General features: G+C 36.8%; 3 protein-coding genes across 6 annotated transcripts; all 3 read right to left on the bottom strand.

Moving 5' to 3' along the window:
• Window positions 1–17,839, bottom strand: LOC122002979 (chromatin-remodeling ATPase INO80-like). 2 transcript variants are annotated; one of them, XM_042558399.1, is made up of 22 exons: window positions 17,607–17,839; window positions 17,124–17,211; window positions 16,079–16,929; window positions 15,779–15,979; window positions 15,564–15,674; window positions 14,024–14,451; window positions 13,797–13,905; window positions 13,648–13,728; window positions 7,945–8,117; window positions 7,716–7,841; window positions 7,385–7,546; window positions 7,253–7,310; window positions 5,334–5,564; window positions 4,998–5,141; window positions 4,316–4,876; window positions 3,938–4,192; window positions 3,671–3,778; window positions 2,845–2,939; window positions 2,134–2,290; window positions 1,396–1,596; window positions 988–1,122; window positions 1–726 (listed from the first exon to the last, which is right to left on the bottom strand). In XM_042558399.1, exons 1-22 carry the CDS (start codon window positions 17,667–17,669, stop codon window positions 427–429), a joined length of 4,638 nt encoding a protein of 1,545 aa, XP_042414333.1. In that variant the 5' UTR covers window positions 17,670–17,839; the 3' UTR covers window positions 1–426. The 2 variants fall into 2 exon arrangements, with proteins under 2 accessions (XP_042414333.1, XP_042414332.1); XM_042558398.1 differs by having other exon boundaries at window positions 988–1,125.
• A 1,977-nt stretch (window positions 17,840–19,816) lies between these two features.
• Window positions 19,817–21,246, bottom strand: LOC122002984 (thylakoid lumenal 16.5 kDa protein, chloroplastic-like). The gene is made up of 4 exons (XM_042558406.1): window positions 20,578–21,246; window positions 20,366–20,505; window positions 20,220–20,292; window positions 19,817–20,130 (listed from the first exon to the last, which is right to left on the bottom strand). The coding sequence occupies exons 1-4, from the start codon at window positions 20,885–20,887 to the stop codon at window positions 20,021–20,023; spliced, it is 633 nt and encodes a 210-aa protein (XP_042414340.1). The 5' UTR covers window positions 20,888–21,246; the 3' UTR covers window positions 19,817–20,020.
• Window positions 21,195–23,735, bottom strand: LOC122002982 (cyclin-P3-1-like). 3 transcript variants are annotated; one of them, XM_042558405.1, is made up of 3 exons: window positions 23,492–23,735; window positions 21,815–22,240; window positions 21,195–21,541 (listed from the first exon to the last, which is right to left on the bottom strand). In XM_042558405.1, exons 2-3 carry the CDS (start codon window positions 22,213–22,215, stop codon window positions 21,274–21,276), a joined length of 669 nt encoding a protein of 222 aa, XP_042414339.1. In that variant the 5' UTR covers window positions 22,216–22,240; window positions 23,492–23,735; the 3' UTR covers window positions 21,195–21,273. The 3 variants fall into 3 exon arrangements, with proteins under 3 accessions (XP_042414339.1, XP_042414338.1, XP_042414337.1); XM_042558404.1 differs by having other exon boundaries at window positions 21,815–22,265; XM_042558403.1 differs by having other exon boundaries at window positions 21,815–22,247; window positions 23,492–23,734.
• Window positions 23,736–24,191: the final 456 nt, after the last annotated feature.

The following is a 24,191-nucleotide window of genomic DNA, read 5'->3' on the forward strand; positions in this document are numbered from 1 at the left end:
TGCCCCAGAATAACTCCACAGTTAGCAAGAAACAAAAGCGTTACAATAATTTATTTACACTGATGTTAATGCATCATATTTTGCAACGCTTTTTTTAAAGTTCTTCCAGCAAAAGACGAGATCTCATCTCTACAACAAAAGAATATATTATCTAAAACAAACAAACAACTTAACATGATACAAAAGCTCGTATCAAAGTCTTATAGTAGGTAGGCAGCTGAATCCCATATCAAACTCTCCTGCATGCATTTGAGGATGCACTATCTACAATTTGCACAAGTAATTGGATCTCTTTCAGCTATATAGTTGGAGTGCGCTAGATCATGCGGCAGGCGGCAGCACCACACTTCTGATGCGCGACAGCTGAAAAACTTTGGGTCGCCAAAGAATCCACGAGAGACGGTTTAGATATGGAACTGGTGAAGCTTAAGGTGGTGTGCCTTCCTGTAAATCAGCTCTATAGTTGCCAGTATGATAGTCGTGTGAAGACGGCTGGTATTCGAAGGAGTTCAAGTTGACTGCTGTATTGGCTGCAGAGTTGTAAGCAGGTTCGAGGTTTTCGTTAACACTCTTTGTAGGTCTTTTTGCTCTTTTTGGCCTCTGGTCAGGAGGGTGATCTTCCTCGTAGCCACTTGGACTAGGTTCATCAGGTTCGGCTACATAAGCTGCTGTTTTACGAGGGTTCGGCAACTTTGAAGGATTATGCTTCCGGGAATTGAGTTTTCTCTGGGTGACGATTCAAGAGAACCACCGAAACCGAAGTTAGAACAGCAAATCAATTTACTTCTGAACATATTCTCCATGATTAAATGAAATAGAACTCTGATTACCATATTAACCAATTGCATCATTTCTATCTTAACTAAGAATCTATTTTATTGAACTTAAATGAAACAAAAACACTGAAAATAAATAATTCTAATTATTCATGGCAAAAGTTAGAGATGCATGCTATCGAATATTGAAGTCATGGTAGCTGAATGATACCTTTCTGTTACGGGCATTTTCTTTTTCCAAATCATTTTCCACTGGAACATCGTTTGTCAAGTATTCCAGAGATACATCACCATCTGCGTCTACTCGTATTCCTTTCAATCGTTTTTTCTTCTGTCGTTCCTTAGGCTGCTACGAAAAATGATAACTATAGTCAGAGATACAGAAAGCACATCGGGTGGCACAAGCCATCAGTAGGTGTAGAATGGATGCGGTGATATCTACAACAAAATTCATAAGCCGACACTGGAGAAAGGTTCTTCCAGATTACAGGACCTGATTATAGAAATGCTTATCCAAATTTGGCTGCAAGATTTACTTTGAAAATTTGCATTTAAACAAACAGCTAATGTGAGAAGGTTGATTTTTTAGTAGGAAAACAATAGAAGTAAAGGGAAGTACCATCTGTGGCAGTACTTCTTTCAACTTCTGCTCCAATTGTGCATCGTCAAGGAGAAGGGATACTACATCCTCGGGCTTCAAAAGATCACCCTGAACATGGCCGCCTGTCATGACCAGCTGCTGCACCGTATTCTTTTGGCTCGCTCGGTGCAAAATTTTTTCTTCGACTGTTTCTTTGCAAATCAATCTATACACAGAAACCTGAGTAGAGAAATCAAATCAAGGCAAGCACTTTATTAACACCTCAACAATAGACACCCACATATCTCAGTCCCAACAATATTTACATTCTATCATCAAATTGCTATAAACATTACAAGGATATGTTCAAAATCCAACCAGTTGGTGTTCATTAAATTTGCTCCAGAAGAGAAGTTCATTACCCAAGACAACATAAATGTCTAATCCTCAGCTAGGCAAAACATTTTACATAGCAGAATGGAAAACAAAAGAAAACATGAAAAATAATTTATCCAAAACATAAAAGGTAGTATGCAGAATCCTCATGTCTCATTTCTAAGCAGATGCATAGATTTCATGTCTCTAAAAAATAGGTCCGTTATTTTCTATTCTCTTTTTCTAATTTTTCATGATAAATATTTTTTTATTTGCAATGATCTTTCAATTTCCAATTTTTAAATGAAAAATGAAGGGGGAAAAAACCACAACTCATAATCTTCACTTAACAGCTAATATTTCCAGATAATATGAAAATGAAGATTTTGCTGATTTACTTACGTCCTTTGTTTGTCCCAACCGATGTGCCCTATCCATCGCTTGCAAGTCCAATGTTGGATTCCAGTCACTCTCATAGAAGATCACAGTATCAGCAGCAGTAAGATTAATACCAAGACCTCCAGCCCTCGTACTCAGCAGAAAAACAAATATATCATTCCTGCGAGGAAAGGGCACCATGACAATCAAGACCAAAGTGGTAATAAGCTTCATCATCATATCTATGAATAATTATTGATATACTAAGTTTAAAGATTATTTCATGTCCAGCTACAAGTTTAATTACTTCATTTGTATTACTTTTTTCGATTAAGATCTCCCAGTAATAAAAATAATGTATGTGATAAATCCAATGCACAACAACTTATAATGATATCCAAAATGCTAGCATAGCATGTCACATATCATCAAGAAAAACATGTAATATTTGAATTTATGGTAATTCTAGCTGATGTTGCATGCCACATCATATAATGATATATACATCATGTGTAAAGTCACCCTCACCAGTAACATTATGGTAAGTCATTTTGAAGATTAACGAAGTTTGCACAAGCAAATACAATTTAAGAAATTTGAAGCATGTGCAATTTTTGAAACAATCTTGAAAGTAGTATGCCATATATAGATTAATTATTCTATCTTACAGTGAGAACCTGTAAAGATTAAATGCATGCTCATGCCACATTATTAGAAGAGGGATTACATACATACCTACGCTGAAAATCCCTCACCATGTCACGACGGTCCATAATAGTAGATGATCCATCTAATCGGAAGTACTTGTATTTCCTGTAGTTCATATAATCCTGGAAAATATTTGATAACATCCTCATAAGAAGTTACAAGTTTGTGATGACAATTAACAAGAGGCTGAAGGAATGTTATTGCAAGTTTATAACATCCTGAAAACATCTTTCATTGAGGGCATTCAGTTAAATAACCTACATAGCTTAACCCCCAGTACATATGTCAAATAAGTTGATAATCAGTAAAAAAAAGGCAAAGAAATTTTTGCAATTCAAACTACATTTGTAGTAGTAGAATCATTGATCTTGATAATGTTACAACTATCCTTGTCCCTTCATTAAAACAGCATGCTACTCGAGAACAAATCATATATCTCAAGGAAAAAAACTGATATGAAAAAAAAAAACCAGCATCCCTTGCATATCCTTGAGTCAACTAGAAGATACTATGTGAAAAGTGAAATAAACAGGATTGACAGAAGCTTCTAGAAGAAAATTATATATGATATCGAAAAGAACATTACAAATAAAACAGGATTGTTCTAAGCAGAAAGTTAAAATAGAGGCGATTTAAATGAATGATTATAATTATATTTCAAATCTTGCAATTACTTTCAGGGTACTTAAAAGACAATTTCTATAATTTAATAATAGTCACTAATGGTTTGCAGAAAGTATATACAAAACAAAAAAAGGTAAATTTGGTCCAAGAAATAGTATATATATATATATATATATATATATATATATATATATATATATATATCAGGAAGACGAGAGGCTATAAATACCTCAAGTATATTTAACATTTTTGTCATCTGCGCAAATAAAAGAACACGATGATTTTCAGCCCGCAGACGTTTCAATAGCACATCCAGAGTTTGAAGTTTCCCAGAGTCCTAGAAAAAGATTATGCATAGCGACATATATATCAAATGGCTAATTTAAACAGTATTAGCTGAAATATCTGAAAGAAAGAAAGCCCAAAAGACATTCTACAAAAAACATCCAATGAGTCATCAATTATTCCAATTTTCCTGAAAATGAAAATCAAGTACCGTAAGCATTTTAGCAGGATCAAAGCTTCGCACAGGTGGAGAAGAACCAAAAATTCTATAAGGGAGCTGAAAAATGGGTTCAATGATATTTGACCCTGAAATCTCTTCTATCAAAGGGTGGGAATGAATAGGCATTCTAGGACCATTAAATTCAGAGGTCCGAGCAAATCCAACAAACAATTTCTTCATCCAAGGGTGATGAAACTCCTCCGTCATTTGGTAGGCAAAGCTTCTGTCAGAGCATTGAGCATGTATCTGTGGAAGAGAAAAAATATTAAAGAAATTACAAAGTAGCAACAATATACAAGACATGCATGGCACAATAAACTTGTATATCTGCATTATATTGAAAGAAAAAAGAGAGACTGTCAAACTTACAGGTGGAGATCTGGCCCGTGGTATAAATGCATATATAGCACGCAAAAGCCTGGCATTCATTATAAACCGATCTTGATGGGAAGTAACCAAAGCCTCATATGGAGCATCACTAGAACCAGTTGAAAACCTTTTTCTAAGTAAGCTTGACTCCGATTTTGCTGGTAACAGCAACATCCGTGCAACAGTTCGAATACTTTGTTTATCCAGGTGAGAACTTTCGTGATCATTGCCTTCTTTTTCCATAAACAAGTCTAAGATTTCCTCGACCAACTGCCTATCCCACCTTATTACAGAAAACAATAACCGCTCGAGTAGTGAACACTTGGCTAAGAAGGTAACTTCACCTGGTGATAAATCCAGCAGTCGTGTAAACCCAAAAGTTCCACTAAGTTCAGAAGTCTCATTTAAGAGGTTATGTTGTAACACTCCAGAATGATAAACGCTATCTGGAGAAAATATATCAAAAAGTCGGCCAAAACTTCCACGGTTAAGACCGCATAGAGCAAGAGGAACAGGTGCTCCAGAATTATGAAGCATTTCTTGATGGACCAGCTTTGGCACCTTAAGTGCAAAAAAAACAAATGCAGTTAAAGATGAGAAATTTACAAAATACAGAACATAAGATCTAAACATGAAGGATGAAGACCTAACAATCCCCAAAAAGAAAGCTATGAAAATGCACCTCATACAATATGGGATTCCTGTTTCCTGCATAATGTACATCGATTCCTCCAAATGGAGATGGAAGAAGCGAATTTGGTATCTCTGCAAAGCAAAAATATGAGCTTCCTTCATTACGTTCAAACAACTCTGGATGGTTACACACCTACAATTCCGAAAAATGGAAAACATTCTCAGAGGTCCTTCATCATTAGGCAATGACATATTACATGCAAAGTTCCAGAATTGAGTTATAAATCTACAGTGTAGTGTTGTAGTGAATATATCACAGGATGACAGGAAAAACACAAATAGAAAATAAAATATATAACTGGATAGAACTTGATGGAAAGTTTACCTTCCGTAATTGTATAACAATATTCATCAAGTTATTTATTTTCTTCTCATTCATATGGCCACGGCTACCATCAAAAAGTTCAGCAAGTGATATCTTGTTTTTTATAGCACGATAAAAGGCCTGCTGTCGAGAACTCAAATTACAGTGAACTGTGATTTCTTTCTTCCCTGTCATCTCTGATATAACATCTTTCTTTACCCGTCTCAACATGAAAGGCTTCAAAACTCCATGCTAAAGAAATAAAAAGAAAATCATATTGATAACACAACATAGCTATATAGAGAATGGAGAAAAGGTAAAGCCAGATATGATGAACATAAAACTGAGTTATTTTGAATTTAGATAACAAGTAGATATAATAATATCTTCAACCCTCACAAAGTATGTGACAGAATCATTTTGTGAGAATTGATCTAAATACACAGATCATGGGTTATCCAGATGTTTTTTGCTTCTAGAGAGAAACCATCATGGTTTTATCCCTGTAAAAAGATGCCCAAAGAGAGGAAGTTTCTTTTGGCTAATGAGAATCAGGATCAGCGGAGTTGGATCAGATTGGTGAAGAGTGATCTGATATTTGTCAAGAAAGCACACATCGACTAAGAACATCAAGGAATTTGTTGAAAAACTTCCGAATCATGACAAATGCATCCGAAGTTGACCAAGACACAACTTCTATGCACAAAAAAAGGATGCACATCAAAATAAAAATTTGCCTTGGCAACTGCTCAAGCAATAGGATGCCATGTGGGTAATACATAAGGGGGTTTGAAGCTGACATGGAGACTCAAAGTGTCCAGAAGGAGAGGCAGGTGCAATGATGCATAACTGCTTATGCGTAGTGGAGTGGAGGTGGAGACCGAGGAAAGACGAGGTAGAGAAAATATGTAATTTATATAACGTACTATATTATTAAGCAATAAAATAGTAATCATAATAATAGCTAACACTTATTGTAATAACTTTGGATACCTAACAATATTGAGAAAACAGAATAAATGCACAACTATTAATTAAATTTGGAAGTATATATTAATAATCCAATATGATAATCGTCCAATATTGTTTATTAATATTTTATATCAATTAATCAATATTACTCATTAATTACATACATATGATATAAGAGTCAAAAATAAATAATCTGATATTATCTAATATTTAGTGAGATATAATAATAATAATAATAATAATATTGCAAAACTCATGGAGAACTAGGAGCCTTATAAATTAAAGTTGTTGAAATGCCAGAAACAAATTGTTAAATTTTCAGTGTGTTTTTGTCACTTGCATACACTTATTAAGTCTATCAAGATAATAGTTAAGAATTGATTGATAAAGCGTTGGTTTTTAGTTCTTATTTCTTTCCACTTGCATGCATTAACTTATTTAAACCTATCTAAACAATAGTTAAGGAGTTATTGCTAAAGACAAAATCTGACTGAAAAATTGAAAGAAGAGTTGAAGATAAATGGTACTAAACATAATCAATTAGGACATAATTGCAATTATCTTTTATTTTGATACACACATTAACTATAGTATATATATTATATATCAGTTGGTAAAACAACTGATTGTTAACAAAACTAGCGAGATATAATGCTGCAAAACGGACATTGAACTAGTCGCAAAGAAGCATAGCCAATAATCTAGACATCAAATATTAGAGAAAATCTCACATTATAAGTTAGCATGTAAATTCACCAGTGAAGAATTATATATTAAATGAGTTTGAAAATAAATTTTACTAATTAGGACTACTTGATAAACCAGCATATTAATTTCATAGATAATGGAGAATAACTCAATAGACAATAAGAAATTACATCTTGAATGATTTAAAAAAAAAACTTTGATTTATTATGAAAGTATGTCTCAGAAAAAAAAACTTACAGAAAGTAACAATAAGCACGTACCAGTCTGTTGAGTTGATGCTCATTTAGAGTACCTCCATGCTCTGCATGGCTCTCGATACTGGAAAAGAACACAAATTAAACAATAGAGAATAAAATGCTTTAAAAAGAATGATAATCCTATGAAAAATATACCCTTTAGAGAACCACTCATTAAATTGCTCATGGCTGTCAAATAAAGTAGGCATGATAAAATGGAGAAGAGCCCACAGCTCAGCCATGTTATTCTGTATAGGTGTCCCAGTCAGGAGCAAGCGATTTCTACAGTTAAAGCTGAGTAATGTCTTCCATCGAATACTACAGAAGGCAAATGTAACAAGTTTATAGGTGGGTTTACACAAGAAAAAAAAAATACTTCTGCAGCAAGAATGCTAGCGTGAACAGAAACTACATAATGACTAAAAAAAGCAGAATCTATAAGCGCCCAGCAAAAAAATAAATATCAGGTATAAGAATAAAAAATCACCTCTGTGAACTTTTTATTGCCTGAGCTTCATCTAAAACCATATACTGCCATTTCAAACGCCGCAAATACTTCTCATCAGCTATAATCAACTGGTAACTGGTAATTAGTATGTGGAATCTTGCCTCCCTGAAGATAAATATATTATTATTGGTTCCACAATGCAAAGTTGGAGGATGAAAGGTTAGACATGAAAAAAAAAATGTGTATGCAGTAACAAAGGCATACTTACTTTCTGTATAGACGCTTTGCGTTGATGTTTTTCCTAAGTACTGCTCTCTCTTGAATTCCACCCCAGTAAGGAAGTGTTATAAATTCAGGGCAAAACCTACTGATTTCATCAGCCCAATTATTCAAGACAGAGGATGGTGCAACCACCAGAAAAGGACCCCAAATATTTTTTTCCTGATCACATGTCAGTTAAATATCAAAACACACGAAATGAATGTAGCTATGTGAAATTAAGGTATATTTTGAGAATCTGAAAATAATTTTGGAGAAAAAAAAATAGTATTTAAAATACATCTAATAGACGAACAGAAAAACCATATAAAAGAGAACCAAATCTACAAAAGCAAGAAATAAAACTTCAAGGCTCATTTAACTTGACCAGATGAAGATGAAGAAAACAAAATTGGACATGAGTCTAGATCGCTCATTTACAATTTTGTGAATTTTTTGCTCCCCTCCTTGTCTCATCCTCACCGTTTTTATCCACCCAAGACAAACAAGCCAAAGATTAAGCTTGGCTGTGTTTAAGTTAAAAATTATAAGGGTTGTGGAAAATATAGGTTTAATCCCACAAATGGTATTTGCTTATTAGGTGGCAAAGTTACTATATTTTCAGTTTAAATTTTTCAAAAAATAGAAATATTTTCCATTAACTTTTTGACACAATTAACCTCTAATAAATATGAAGGTGTCAAAAAAAAAAAATGATTAATATTTGTTTGGTTTTTCATTTTAAATTCTCAAAATCTAGTTTCTAAAAAGCAATGTTCTAAAAAGCGCTAGGTGGTAGGCAGGCAGCGGGTCTAGGCGGAATTTTTTTTAATATTTTAAATAATTATAAAATATATAAAATATTTTATAAAATCTTAAATTAATCAAAATATGCATAATTTGTTCAACATACAATGTAAATAGAAAAAGTACACAAAATAACTCACATAATCCTATATCCTTAATTCTTCTTCTAGTTCATCTCCATATTTCTCCAACACTTCCTCTGTATCGGATTCAAACTCAAAATCCACAGCATCTTCCTCTTCTTTATCCGATACAAATTCTTCTTCAAAAATGGAAACGGTTAAACGGAAATCCGCTACTTTGAGAGGTGGTGCCGAGGCGAGGAGAAAGATGTCTAGTCTCGGCCGGCATCGCGGTTGTTGAAGCCATAGGGGAAGGAGTGATGTCGTGGTTGTCGAAGCCTCTGCAGAGGGAAGGGCGTTTGGTAGAAGCGAGGAGCCAGCCGAGAGAGCGACGGGATCCTCTTGAGGGTGTCCCTCCCAACATCGGTTGTCGAAGACGCGGGGGATAGGCATTGGGCAAAAGCGGGCGGGCTGTGAGGAAGTGTGAGGAGATGCAGATTTTAGGGATTTCATTCTCTCCTATATTTAATTTTTTTAATCTTTTAATTTTCTTTTTTTTAAAAAAAGGGTTTTTTTGAAAAATAATAAAATCAGGAAAAAAAAAATAAACACAACCCCCTCCAACTCCTCTGCCCACCCCCATCCCTCCTCCACACACACCCAGCATAAATATGAGCACAAATAGTGAGAAGGATCAATAAGCAATCTTCATTAAGAACCTAAGCTTTGCTAGTTGTAGAGAACAGGGCTGGTCATCTTCATTTTCGCTGACGTCTCACATTCTTCCTCTTTTCCTGCATCTTCTTTATTGACATGGAGTATGTCAATGGCAACCTTCTTCGGAACCTGCCATTTTGTAGAGGTTAAGACTGACCATCTACACTTTTGTTGTTCTCTGATCGAAGAAGCAATCTCCCCTTCTTCCTCTTTTATTTTCCTCTTCCTAATTGACATGCAGAATGTCAAAACAGCCTTTCCCATAGAACAATCAGAAATTGGCATAGTAGTAAGGTCTCAAACCTTTCTTATAAGTAAACAAATGGGTGGAATTTTTTACTTAATTATTTGGATAATATAATTATGGCCTCTTAAATGGATGAAAAAGCAATTCAGTTCCTAGCAGGCTCTCTTCTAGAGTTACCATTTCCTCCTTTCAATCCCTTAGAGGGAAGTCAGACAGTTGATGTTATGATAGACCTTCCCCTCCATTACCCACTGCCAAGACATCTTGTAATTAGCTCACCTCTTATTTTGCAACACTGAGTTCGAAAAGCCTCGACAATCATTCTCCACCTTCAATGTCTCCACCTTGCTCCTTACCACATTGGAAGTACAATCCACAAAACCAAAGAAGTAGAGACAATGAAAAGACTACCTCAATTCTAATTACTCCCAAAACTCTTGCTTCATTCATACCCTCATACCCATCATTTCGCTGCCCTCTTCATTGTCCCCCACCATTTTACCCTCTTCACTATTTCACGAACTGTAAATGTCCACAACATCACTTCTCGCTTTTGCAACAGTTGTTGTATTGTTACTTCACTTAGACGAACCCATATCAAGGTCTAGACCAAGTCCAAACCTAAATTTTTCTCCAACAATGGTTTGACAGTGAGAAATTTTTCTAGAAAAAAGACTTTTAAGAAAAAGGAAGCAAGAAAGAAACACATGATGAAAAGGAGCACACTGAAAAAAAAAAACGAAAAAGTGAAGCAATAGCTATTATGAGGATGAATAAAAAAATTACTTATTCCTAAAGAATAAGGCAGCAGCAGCATTGTTGTCATCAAATTGTGTCTGTCCCAATTATTTTGGATTGACATGAATTTTAATTCCTTTGTTGAGCTGTACATTAAGCAATACCACTTGTAATATTAAAATTAATTAAATCATTTTTATTATATTGATTGAAGGGGAGCCTTGGCGTAACAGTAAAGTTGTTGTCATGTGACCAAAAGGTCACGGGTTCGAATCCTGGAAACAACTTCTTGCAAAAAACAGGATAAGGTTGCGTACAATGGATCTTCCCCGGGACCCCGCATGGCGGGAATTTCGTGCATCGGGCTGCCCTTTTTTTATTTTTATTATATTGATTAATTTTTTTTCTTTGGTTGCCCTGTCCCCTGCACACCTAGCATTCTTATAAATTCAACTATACTAACTACTGAACCTATTGCTTGTGTGCGTGCGCGCGCCATCCTAAACCATTTTCTCTCATCTGATCATATATTGACACTGCACATAATTGCTCGAAAATATTTTTTAAAAAAAACTCCTAAAATCCTTTATAATAAAACTACAAACTTATCTTACCATTCTCATATTTATCATATTAACTTTTTATACATGTTAGTTCACAATAACCCAACACTCGACTCTCTGATCCATATAATATGACAAGTCATACCAAGGTATAGAATGTCGTTCTGTGCCGCCCGACACGGACAATTTTTATCGTTCCGCCGGGCGGGCGAAACTGGCACAAGAGGCGTCCCCATCTCGGCGGCGACAGAGGAGTAGCGGACACCTCCGACGCCGCTGAAGGAGGTGTCACGACGCTTCTGAAGGCATGTCGTGACGCCTTCGGCACCGAAAGCGTCGCGAGACACCTCCTGTGGCACCGAAGGCATAGCCGGAAGCATCCGGCGACCCTTTCGGCACTGCCGGATATGTTCAGTGACCCTTCCGGCGCTGCCGAACTCGTCCGACGACCCTTCTGGGGCCTTTGAACTCCCCCGCGGAAAATCACGGGCCGCAGTTTCGGGAAAAAAAAAAATTTTGGCCACAGGCCGCAATTTCAGGAAAAAAAATTTTTTACCACGGGCCACGTGGGTGCAGTTTCATGAAAAAAATAATTATTTCATTTAATTAATTTAAACAATTCCTAAGGATGTGTGATATTTCGAACAAGCTTTTATAAACCCTAATTTAATTATCCTAATAAAATATATAAAAAAAATATATTTAAAATTAAAATAAATTTTATTAATTATATTCTGATTTTTTTAATTTTTTTAAATTTCATTTAAAAATTTTAAAAAATACAATAATTCTTGTCTATATCTAATATATTTTTTTATTATTTTGTATTATTTTAAATTTCATTTAAAATTTTTATAAAATTCTAAAAAATTTAAAAAAATTCTAAATTAAAAAAATCTAATAAATTAGATTTATATTCGTATAATTTTTTATTATTTTATATTTTTTAATTATTTAAATTATATATTATTTAATTAATAATTAATTAAATGAATAAATAGTTAATTTATTATTATATAAAGCAATATCTTGTATTAATTTATATACTTATTATTATAATAGAAAGATCCATTTTAATTCGAGTTATTGATATATAAATTTTATTTAAATAATTTTTTAATTTTTTCTAACAATATTTATTTATTCAATAATTGAGAACTTATACAAAATCAATATACAATTTATTTTTATATAGACTATAAACATATTTTTCTTATAATTACTATATATAAATAAAAAAATATCGAAATTGTATCGTTCCGGTCTGAGACCGAAATCTTAGCACTGATTGAAATTTTAAACCTTGAGTCATACACAATCTTACAAAATATTTCTTTTATCCAATGGAGCAAGATGATTATACAACACTTCAAAAGTTCCTCAACATTTTGACAACTTACTATTTATCCTATTAATTATGTGTTCATCCTGTTCCTGTTGAACAATAGATCCAAGATCTTAAATTCTTATAGGAATTAAATGCCCATTCATCTTAATTATTTCAATGATTCTTTTCTTGTTAACAAAACTAGATTTTGTATATTCAATTTTTGTTCTACTTATCTTAAATTCCTTCAACATCTAAAGTTTTCTCCCCACTTTGAGCTTCAATTTTAAATCCATTAGTCTCATAAAATAACACAATTTAAGCAATATATATTATCTTTCTCAATATTTTCTCCTCGTGTATACCATGAGAGCCCCCACCTAGTAGTATAAGGTTTGATTGTTGTTGTATAGAGTATATATTAAAATCCTAATCTATTTCTTCCTCTTTGCAACCCTTCACAAATTGTCTCTTAGAAAAGTTCATCCTGCAAAGAAGCAATTTCCTCAATTAGAGGAAATTAAAAAGAAGATTACATGCAAAAACACTTACTATTTTTCAAAAATCATATAAACACCTCAAATTTCAGTCCAAGTATTGTGTTGTCAAATCTATCTACTATTTTATCATCTTCGCCAATTGATATATCAATTCTATTTTGTACTAGTAACTTCTCCTATTTAGTGTAACATGAATGGCACAAAAATAACTATACCTCAACTTTAGAGACGTATTAGAGTTACAATTACATGGGAAATAGAGCATGCAATTTTTTTCCAATCTGGGATATATAGTCAATATGCATTACATTAGAGAACCATATGTATAGGTATAATGTTATGTTTGTTACTTGGATCTTGTTTTATCCCTCTCTACTTACCAATAACAGTGACTCAACATATTAAAGCACCAACTTATGTTTTCTTTTTCACTTTTGTCATTGTGGTTGTTGTTGTTTACGTAGGAAACCAAACACTTCACATCTTGCCTATGTCCCTTTATGCCTAAACTAAAACCGAACGTTTCACGTCTTGGCTGTCCCTTTATGCAAAAGGAACCTTTTGCATGTTGGTTTATTCAAGGTCGTACTATCTCTTCATTAGTTGATTTAATCATCCTTTGCCATTAAAGAATTTGTCACAACTAATAAGCATAGGGTTACCATCATCCCAGAAGTTCATTGTCAAATTCAATAACAGATATCTGGAATAGCATTCAAAATAGCTTAGCCGCCTCATAATCAGTCACAAACCTCGGCTAAATGAGCTAAGAAGGCCATAGCTTGAATTGTCTTTCCGAGCCCCATTTCATCAGCAAGAATTCCATTCAAACCCTGTATAGAAGTGAAATCAAGAAATATAAATATAATCTTAGAGAGAGCACTTCAAACATATGCATTACCTGCTCATAACAGTTAACTAGCCATTGTAATCCCTTTAACTGATATTCTTTAAGACGCCCTTTAAACATCTCTGGTGCTTGCACTGTTGATGTTACAGGCATTGTGGAGCTGCAAATAAGGTTTTTATTGATGTAACACCAGAAAGTAAAAGATTAAAAGCTGGAGTTCAAAACATCTTCTAACGAATTTGGGTCACTAGATACTTGGTGCTCAGTGAGTGACTTACGGGTTCAGGAGGTCTATGTTACTGGGCCCCGTAGCAATAGAGTCATTTGCTTGATCCCCAGTGTCAACTTGTCGAAACTTTAAACAAGCATTGTCAAATTCATTTGTAATCTTTTTCTGCTGAGAGACTGCCTGTTTAGCCGCCCTGAGAGCTTCCTTTTTTAGTTCAGCTTCCTCTGGATCCTCTTCCTCCCCTGGTTCGAAATCAGAAACAGTTGATTTTTCTTCTGGAGGTTCAGCTTCTTCTTCTTCGACAGATGCAGTTTCGGCAGGCTGTGTCGAAGACTTGTTCCCCATGAAATGGCTGTATAGTTCAGTCTGTGATATGAGAAAGTTAAGCCTCTGCTGTTGTCTCTTAGCTTCGCGAAGTTCCTCCTCACGTTTCAAAGCTTCAGCAGCATCTCTTTCTTCTTTCTTCCTTAATTCAGCCTAGAAAGATTATTTCAGTCAATTTCAAACCTCATAGAAGAATATGTTCATAAAAGATAGAAGGTTACTTTGCTAAAAGAAACAGATGAAGAAAAACTAGTATAATTTATCAGAGAATCAACAAACACATAATATTAAATATCATTTCCTAACTTAAAAGTAAAACCAGTAGAACTTACGAGTTCACTAATCTCAGATACAAATCATTAGTTTGGACAATTTACATTACAGACCATAAAAAATTAAAATCTAAAGAAAATAAGGGCAACTGAGACTACTTAGCACACAAATCAGCATCAATAAACCATGTGTCAGCTACATGATTTTAGTTATAACATTCTATATTTATTGAGTAAAAAATTTTTAAAAAAAACAATAGTTGCCCTATTAAACATTCTATGAACCAAAAAAATTCTAGGAGTTATCGTTGTGCTGACTAGCAGCAAAGACTCCGACTCTCAAGAAAAAACAAAAATCATATTTGGGCGTTATTTTATTGGAGAGTAGAACAGATCTTCTAGGAACTTGAATCAGAGGAACTTTAAACTAATTATTAATAACAAAAATATAAAGTAACAAATCCAAGAACCAAAAAGATAAAATATCCAACAGCCAACTCTCAATAAAATTAATAGCTATTTAATCAAATTTACAATCAGTTCTGGCTTGGCCCCACATTCTAGGAGGTTACAATATATAACTAACCATGGTTAGCAACACCAATTGTCAAGTGTTCATGAACTCATGGCTGATAATGTTAAAATATGGCATATATAAACAATAAAAATGTACGTGCAACATCTTTTAAAGTATATCTCTTACTCACAGAATGAATGAAACCTCATAAATCTACACAAATTATGCTATATAAACCAATATCAATAATTTTTCAAACTTAAAGAGGTAAAGGAAATTTTAACAAGAAACCTATCAAAAATTTATAACTATTCAAAAGACAATTTAATGAATTAACTTGTTAGAACAAGGTTCAAGCTATAGTTAGTCATACAAGGAGAAGGGAAAAAGATAAGAAGAGCAGAACCAGTCTGGTAAATGTTCACCAAAGATCACACTAAAAATACTTATAACAAGGAAGAGATGAGCAACATTACCTGTTCCTTATCTACTTTCTTCCAAAATATCAACATGTCTCTAGCTAGCCTTCTAGTGCGAACTGCCGCACTTCTCATAAATCTGAGTGACCTACTGACCTTCAACTTTACCTGAAATTTTTATGTACATTCAATCAGGAATGAAGAAAGGAGGACAGATCTCATGATTAACAAAATGACAGAAACAAGTTGATGCATAACAAGGGAAGCATTACCTCTCTCTGACAAGTCTCTGAAAAGCGTTTAGCATCTGCAAGTTGTTTCTTGTGGAAACTCGTCAATATCTTATGATGCTTTGGAATATCTCTTCTAACCATATTAGCCCAAACTTTCCCTATCTTCTCCATCTCTTCCTTCTCAATTTCAGATGGATCTTTCTTCACTACTATCTTCTTCGGTAAACTTCGTTCAATAATCTATAATCAAACAAAAGATTATTCAAAATAAGAAAAAGCAAGCAACCTGTTTACCTGAGTACACCAGACTAAGAATCATTTTCTTAGGTAAAAAATAACCTCATAGGTGTCGCCTCTCTCCAAGACTTTGACATAATAAACCTGTAAAGTACCAGAATCTGACATAATGTGCCGCCGAATCCTACCAGCTGCACCTTCTGGAATTGAGAATGCATCCAGACCAATGTCACATATCTTAAGCGTGAATTTTTTGTCTGAATTTCCAGACGGAAGTCCCCTCAACCTTGCCTGGAGAGATTCATATTGTGGTTGAGGCTCCCCCAATCCGCCTCGGTCGTAGTTGTCAAACCTCTTATCAGTAGAAATCACGGCAGCTAGAGACCTCAAATCTAAAGGGCCTTTAAGATAGTTCTCTTCGACTATAATGTCAGCAATGTTTGGCAAGTTCAGAGAACTCACAAGCTTATCATAAGTGGGAGGAATTCGATATGTGATGCCCTCACCAATGTCCAAATAACTGGACTCCATGGACAAAGTGTACCTATTACCCCCATCATAATCAGCTTCAAAATCAGCTCCGTAGTATCCGGGTGATATTTCCATCTCACGTACTGGTTCCTCAGCAGAAACCAGAGGCTCAGAATTGAACTTCCTTCTTTTACTACCATGACTTCGCTTAGAACCTGGCATTCCCATACGTGTGGAAGCCAACCCTGCCGATGAGTCTTTAGGCATCACTGTCCTATATCTTTGCATGTGTTCACTAAGCATGGCTCTGTATTGCTCCTCTGTTATTCCATTTTCATAATCTTCATCGATCTCATCATTGCTGTCAGTATCATTCCTCACGGTTGAGCTTGGAATATCCTCAAACTGAATATCGCGCCTCTGTCTCCTCGTTATCATCCCTGGAGACCTTTCTCCATTGCACTGCTCATAGAGCTCTTGGTCTGATTTAAAAACAGATTACAAAAACAAGAATTAGAACATGATTGACGAGAAATACCCAATATCACATCAAAATAATGTGACACTGGAAACAAGTAACTGAGTCGAGAACTTGTTCTATGATCTTTCCAACTGCAAACAGTAAATAAAAAAAAATAAGAATAAGAACAAGCAGAGAGTACAGAAGGAGAAAAACCTTGGCTGCTTCGGTTCTCATCATGACTGCTATCCCCGAAACTGTGGAAATCATCATCTCCTTGCGGAACACGAAAGGTCATCAATGGCTACATGAAAACCCAAGGACATCAATAACAATTAACCACAAACAATAAACCTATCAGGACACCCTCAGCTAAGTGGAAAAAAAAAATACAATTTTTATCACCGAAAAAAAACAGCAAAAACCGAACAAACACCAAGAAACTAGACAACTTAACAATAATAACACTACTCGTGATGCTGGTGATACCGCCACAACACCAATACCGATAACCTAAAACCAAGCGAAAGATAAGAATCTTAAAGCGTTTACCACTGCTTCCCAATGCTATCAAGTTTAAGTAGTCGAGAGCAACAAAAATCCCCCAATAGAAATCAACTTCAGAAGACGGAAGAAATCTCGAGCCGCACGATCAAGCGAAGGGGAGGGAAAGGGAATGGACGGAGCGGCGGCAGTTACCTCGAGGTTGAAGAGGCTGGAGTAGGAGAGGCCGTTTTTGGAGTGGTGCCGGCGCGGCTCCATGGGGCGGCGAGGCGAGGCGAGGCGACGAGCGGCGTCGCGGCGAAACCCTAGGATCGGCCCTAGAAGGAGGAGTAGGATGAATCAGAAGCGGAGGAGACGAGTCGGCACGTGCGAAGAAGGTAAATTGCATGGCGAGCGTGTGCGGTAGCTGAAGTATTGGATTTGGTTCGACGGGGGAAAAGGGAAGGGAAGGGAAGGGGCAACGGCTATTGTGCGCCGGCCAAAGTTGGTTCGGCTTCGATCGCTGCCCCGCTTGCATCGCGTGTTGGGCCTTAATTGGGCCGTCCAGTCTGCGGGCTAGTGGTGGGCTTCAATTGGGCCGATTGTCAGTAATGCATAGCTTGTAATGGTGGAATGGACTAGGTGAGGTGAGTCGATACTAATTTTGCTGAGGCTCTTCCATAGTTTTGTCAATGTTGCTCCTTGTGATTCGAAATGGGCTCACTCTTTTAGCCGTCCCTAATTTATCTTTTTCGTGTTGATCCTGAGACGGATTGACAGGGGCGTTAGGGGCGAACGTATTCACCTTGCCACCGTGGACTCTTTCAGCTAAATTTTATCTTCTATTGTAAATCCTAAAACTTGTTTACATAAACTTCAGATTTGATACCGAAATACGAATGCGTATGACACATATCATTCATGTTCCGACGAGTTTAGGGAAGGGAATTCAACATCAACATGAAATCTGTTACGCTAGCAAAGAAAGAAAGTTAGCCTAGATGAAACAAAAAGAGTGAACCCATCGAGTCGCAGGGAGCAACCCTAACACAACATCGGAGACCCTTCAGCTGGCCAACAACAAACATCTTCCATTGTAAACAAACCACTAAACTTGTTTACAGAAACTTCAATTTTGATATCAAAATACGAATGCACAACCACTAAACTTGTTTACAGAAACTTCAATTTTGATATCAAAATACGAATGCACACGACAATGCATACGACACATCATTCATAATTTGGCGACTTAGTGAAGGGAATTCAACATAAAAGTTAGTACCCTCGGGACGGTCTATCACAAGGAGCAACATTGACACATCATTAGAGGTCCTTCAGCTAGCTAACCAGGCTAGCAAACATCTTCCATCGTAAACCAACACTGAACTTGTGTACAAACTCTTTAGATTTGATACTGAAGATACGGATGCATACGACACACATTATTCATGCTTCGACGAATTTAGGGAAGGGAATTCAACATGAAATCTAGTACACTCGCATAGAAAGAAAGTTTGGCTTAGATGAAATAAAAAGAGTGAGTCCATTTTGAGTTGCAAGGAGCAACCCTGACACACCATCAGAGGCCCTTCAGCTAATCAACCAAGCCAGCAAGCATCTTCCATCCTAAACAAGCACTGAACTTGATTGCAGAAACTTCAGATTTGATACCAAAAACACGAATGCATACGACACACATCATCCATGTTTCAATGAGTTTAGGGAAGGGAATTCAACATAAAATCTAGTACACTTGGCAAAGAAAGAAAGAAAGTTTGCCTAGATGAAACCCCCCAAAAAAAAAATGAGCCCATTTCGAGTCGCAAGGATGGAGCAACCCTGACACACCATCAGAGGCCCTTCAGCTAATCAACCAAGCCAGCAAGCATCTTCCATCCTAAACAAGCACTGAACTTGATTGCAGAAACTTCAGATTTGATACCGAAAACATGAATGCATACGACACACATCATCCATGTTTCAATGAGTTTAGGGAAGGGAATTCAACATAAAATCTATACACTTGGCAAAGAAAGAGAGAAAGTTTGCCTAGATGAAACCAAAAAAAAAAAAAAAAAGAGCCCATTTCGAGTCACAAGGATCGAGCAACCCTGACACACCATCAAAGGCGCTTCAGCTGGCCAACCAGGCCAGCAAACATCTTCCATTGTAAACAACTACTGAACAAAAACTTCAGATTTGATATCGAAAATAATAATGCATGAACACATCATTCATGTTTTAGGGAAGAGAATTCAACATAAAATCTAGTACACTAGCAAAGAAAGAAAGTTAGCCTAGATGAAACAAAAAAAGTGAGCACATTTCGAGTAGCAAGGATCAAGCAACCCTGACACAACATCAGAGGCCCTTCAGCTACCCAACCAGGCAGCAAACATCTTTCATTGTAAATAACTATGTACTGAACAAAAACTTCAGATTTGATACCGAAAATATAAATGCATACGACACACATCATTCATGTTTCAAAGACTTTACGAAAGGGAATTCAACATGAAATCTAGCTAGTACACTCACATAAAGAATGAAAGTAAGTTGGCCTAGATGAAATTAACAAAAAAGAGTGAACCCATTTTGAGTCAGCAAGAAGAAACCCTCACACACCATCAGAGGCCCTTCAGCTGGCCAACCAGGCCAGCAAACTCCACCCATTTCTCCAGCGCGCTTGCGGACGATACAAAAGCCAGTTTACTAGACCCAACGTCGCGGTCGCCGACTGCAAGAAGAGAAAGAAAAACAAAAAGCAGTTAGTTTTCGATCGATCGTACGAGCAGTCGAGTGCATACGGCTGCAGTATAAGATGACCTGAGGCGAACAGAGATGCCAAGGAAGAATTGAAGTTGTCCACCTCAGTTTTCTCTTCTGGGCTGCTACTTAGCTGACATGAATTATGTGAGTATGAGTACAACTATAAGGGAAGCTTTGTGTATATAAACTTTGGAGTGAACAACCTTAGAAAAGGCTGCGTTTACGTTCTGAACCCATTCGACTGTGGTGCTTGGGCCTAGAAGAGAACTGGCTGCATCGAGGTCGTTGTTCTCGATGGCTTGCCCCACTTTGCTCAGTTTGTAGATCACTTCTTGAAGGTGCCCTGCAATCAGTGGACAGCCATCAGCAGGTTTACTAAATATTCCAGTTTACTTGAGGGGAGAGGGAGGCGGACCTTTTTCCTTGAGGGAGGAGCTGATGACGCCCTGTTTCTCGAGCCTCTTCTTCCGGTCCTTCTTCACCTTCTCCAGAAGCTCCAGGTCGTCGTCCGCCTCCAGCACGGCGGCGAGGGCGGGCCTGGCGAGCGAGAGAGTGAGCGCGGCGAAGCAGGCGGAGAGGCCCAGCTCCCGCCTTCCCACGGCCGCGGTGACGCTGGGCGGCGTCGAGGCGATGGCGGAGCGGACGGCGGTGGAGGCGGCGAGCGCGAGGGCGGATGAAGGGGACGAGGAGACGGGAGTTGCGAGCGGAAGAGGCGACGGCGGCATCGCGCTGGTTGATGGATGGGGAGGACGAAGGCTTCGCGAATGGAGGAGGTGGGTGATGAAATCTATAGGTTTGTTATCCGAACTTGACACGTGGATTATTCGCGTGACCACCCAATTTTATAGTCAAAGAAAAACACATTAAGTGAGCAAAATATTTTAGAGGAGCAATAAAAGAAAATAGCTAAATTTGTTTGTATATATTTATGGTCGACGAATTTAGTATTTAGACATGAATAAATTAGTCTACATACTAATCAATTAGACTAAATTAAACAACTAAAATTTGAATTATCCAGTTCATGAAAAGATATGATAATGTGCAATAGATCTTGTTGAATGAATGAAATTTGAATATCCAGTTTGTGTTCAAGTGCTCTGAAGAACATTCATATCGTACCCCAACTGTATCTCCGAACCACTGCTGGGTGTTTCGGATCTTCTATGTTCGTCCACTCATCGACCGCGCAAGTCTTGATCGGTGGCTCGATGCGGTAGGTCTTGGCTTCTGTTTCTATCCGCGAACAATATTTGTCGAATGTACCTACGGTCACATGGAGTTTGAAATCTAGACTGGCTAAGAAGTTGAGCTCCAGGGTATTCATTTCCAATGTGCTGATCCCTCCAACTCTTGCATAATATGCATTGCTGCAGAAGCTGCGGCAAATAAGCATGAAGTCATCACAAGTCATCACAGTCTACGACAACGAAGAACAAAGCCGCGGTTGTGTAAGAGCAAGTCAGAAGTAATAAGAAACAGTTGTGCATCTAGTTTTCGCGGCACTTCAATCTCAATGGAGACCAAAGCTATCTCGCTAATGATAGCATGCAAGTGCAAAATATAATCATTCTAGTAAATAGGTAATATATAAATTGCCAAAGGAGCTATATTTATTCACTAACCAAAAACAGAAAAGAATAGGAACTTACGCATCATCTATAAACTTGGCAGCAACGATAACACTTGTGACGATCAGCCGATGGACATTGAGGGAGGTCAAATAAATGTTGGGTTGTTGAAGGAATCTTTCAATATATATGTATCCAAGAAGAAAGCAAGACGGGCTGCACCTTGCATACTTGAAGATGCGTTCCATGTACCTTCGTATGTTAAGTGTCGGTGCTCTCATACCGGTGAAGACACTTGCAGTTTCTGTTATTTCCAACGAATCCAGTTTATTTTCAGTATTTTCGACGGTTGTCTCAAGAATTGAGGATATAAGGGATAATATCCTTGGGAATCCAGGAGACTTCTTGCATGATGTGATGAGACCCAATGATAGGTAGACCTCAGGATTTGTAACTTCAGTATTAGTCATTATCGATCTCATACTCTATCAGCAGTGTCCTTATTGCCTAATCACTGCACAACAAAAAGCATCTTCGGAAAGATAATGATAACAAAGTTAATATGCTTCATTTGTTCATCGATTAATCAATAATGAGATTGCCACACACTGTGAAAACCTAGCATGAGCACAAAAACATACTCTAGCAACAGAAGTGAACAAGAGAATCACAAGTCAGATCTAATTAAATTTAATTCTCTTTCCTATAGTCAAGTGAGTGGTTGAACAATGACTAGCAATCAGTTAAAATCAAGCAAGCTATACCTAATGAGACCAAATCAATTAAGAAAAAGACCTATCAAGAATATGGACCCACAAGTTATGTGAATTTCATTTCTTCCTCCATGATCATGTAACTTTCTCAAACAGATTACCAACTAGCAAAATGTCTCTACTTGTCGCATATCTCCTCAAACGAAGTACAAAGAGAGAAATAATCTTCCCTCATCAGCTACTACAAATTGATTTCTAAGTTCATTACAAATATCCTACTCAAAAGCAAACAACAATAATAATTTGGCATTCTCAAGGTGACTAAGAATGAGGAAGACTCATCCCCATCTTAACCATTTTTCTTTGATCTTCTCTACGACAGTCATACCTAATAATACTCTCTTTTAAATTAGCAAAAACACTTTCAATAGACCATTGCTCATCTCAAAACCATACAACATGACTTTTACCATAATCAATGTAACTAAAACTATCAATAATTTTCTCCAGTTGAGTAACATGTCGACTTTGATGCATCCTCCTTCCTAATTTTCTAAAATCAGACTCAAATACCACTAAACTTCAAAATGAGGATATCATGTCCTACCTGCCACAGTCTTCTAGCTATGCATAAGTTTGGATCCAAAGTTGAGCTGGTACCTAGTTAAAGATTTTCCTTGATTTCAGTTAGAAGCTCTTGAAACCTTTAACTTCATATGAAACTTGTACAAATTTCATTTCTTCACTTAAGACAATAATCATAGTTCTGCTATCCCATCACTAGTAGCCGCTACACGACTTGCTAAGAGCATGAAGAAACCCCCCAAATTAAATTCTGAGTCGACCTACTATTAATTGCTAGATCAGAGAGCTGAGAACCCCAAACTGAAAGGAAATGGACTCGCGACCTCTTCTTCCATCTACAACAATTTATCCAGCACAATTAGGGTCCGAATAAAGTGCCAGAGAAGCATTTTTGACCACGAAACTCGAATCAAACCAAATTGCAAAACAAAAATCCAGACAGGGTGGATGAATCGCTTACTACACTGTTCTTGAACCGATCTTGTCTTCCCCCTTTCTGTCCTAGCCTCTGACCTCCGCTGGAAAAGGCACGGATCTCGGATCTACCTCTCTTCCGCGGACATTCCGCCTCTTTTCTCTCCCCAGCCGTAACAATGGCGGATGATCGACGATGCGAGAGCTGCTCGCCTTCCGCGAGTAGTTTAATGGCGCCTTCTTCTATAAAATGGTGATGGAAAAGAGGCCAAGAGAGAGAGAAAAAAATGAGTTGAAAATTTTAATTAAAATGTTTTTTATAAAAAATCGCGGTGTCGGTGGGCGTCGACGCGGCTGTGGGTAGAGGGATTGGCACCGACTAATACGAATCCTCATAGTCTACTAGTTATTCCATTGGAGCTTGGCGCGGTCCCAATGGCTGTCCAACTATGAAGGATGTGGGCAGTGTGTCTTTATTTTTTTTAAAAACTGAATAAAAAAAGAAATAGCTTATGTGCCCAATATTTAAATCCTTCATTCATTATATCATCCACCGTGGTCTATCCCAACAGAGACAGTTATAGGTTGAATCCCGCGTATCATTATATTGGACTGGACTAGAGCTATATTTCGCTAAATACGGATTAGAGGATTTCCCTATCCCAACCATGAACATTTCTCAACTGTCATCAAATACATTCAAGAAGTGTATATGAGCCACGGCTCTAACATCATGTGTGATTTAA

The sequence above is a fragment of the Zingiber officinale genome, chromosome 7A, assembly GCF_018446385.1.
Source record: "Zingiber officinale cultivar Zhangliang chromosome 7A, Zo_v1.1, whole genome shotgun sequence".
Lineage (NCBI taxonomy): Eukaryota > Viridiplantae > Streptophyta > Magnoliopsida > Zingiberales > Zingiberaceae > Zingiber > Zingiber officinale.

What these genes read in the sequence shown, in the direction of transcription:
- LOC122002979 (XM_042558398.1), bottom strand. Translation starts at nt 17,669, where the DNA reads ATGGAGCCGCGCCGGCACCACTCCAAAAACGGCCTCTCCTACTCCAGC. An exon ending in CAGAGACTTGTCAGAGAGAG is followed by an intron (nt 15,675 to 15,778) that starts GTAATGCTTCCC and finishes TAAAAATTTCAG; the next exon opens with GTAAAGTTGAAGGTCAGTAG. An exon ending in GCAAAGCGTCTATACAGAAA is followed by an intron (nt 7,842 to 7,944) that starts GTAAGTATGCCT and finishes ATTTATCTTCAG; the next exon opens with GGAGGCAAGATTCCACATAC.
- LOC122002984 (XM_042558406.1), bottom strand. Translation starts at nt 20,887, where the DNA reads ATGCCGCCGTCGCCTCTTCCGCTCGCAACTCCCGTCTCCTCGTCCCCT. An exon ending in CTCCTCCCTCAAGGAAAAAG is followed by an intron (nt 20,506 to 20,577) that starts GTCCGCCTCCCT and finishes CACTGATTGCAG; the next exon opens with GGCACCTTCAAGAAGTGATC. An exon ending in GGCATCTCTGTTCGCCTCAG is followed by an intron (nt 20,131 to 20,219) that starts GTCATCTTATAC and finishes CTCTTCTTGCAG; the next exon opens with TCGGCGACCGCGACGTTGGG.
- LOC122002982 (XM_042558405.1), bottom strand. Translation starts at nt 22,215, where the DNA reads ATGAGATCGATAATGACTAATACTGAAGTTACAAATCCTGAGGTCTAC. An exon ending in GCCAAGTTTATAGATGATGC is followed by an intron (nt 21,542 to 21,814) that starts GTAAGTTCCTAT and finishes TATTTGCCGCAG; the next exon opens with CTTCTGCAGCAATGCATATT.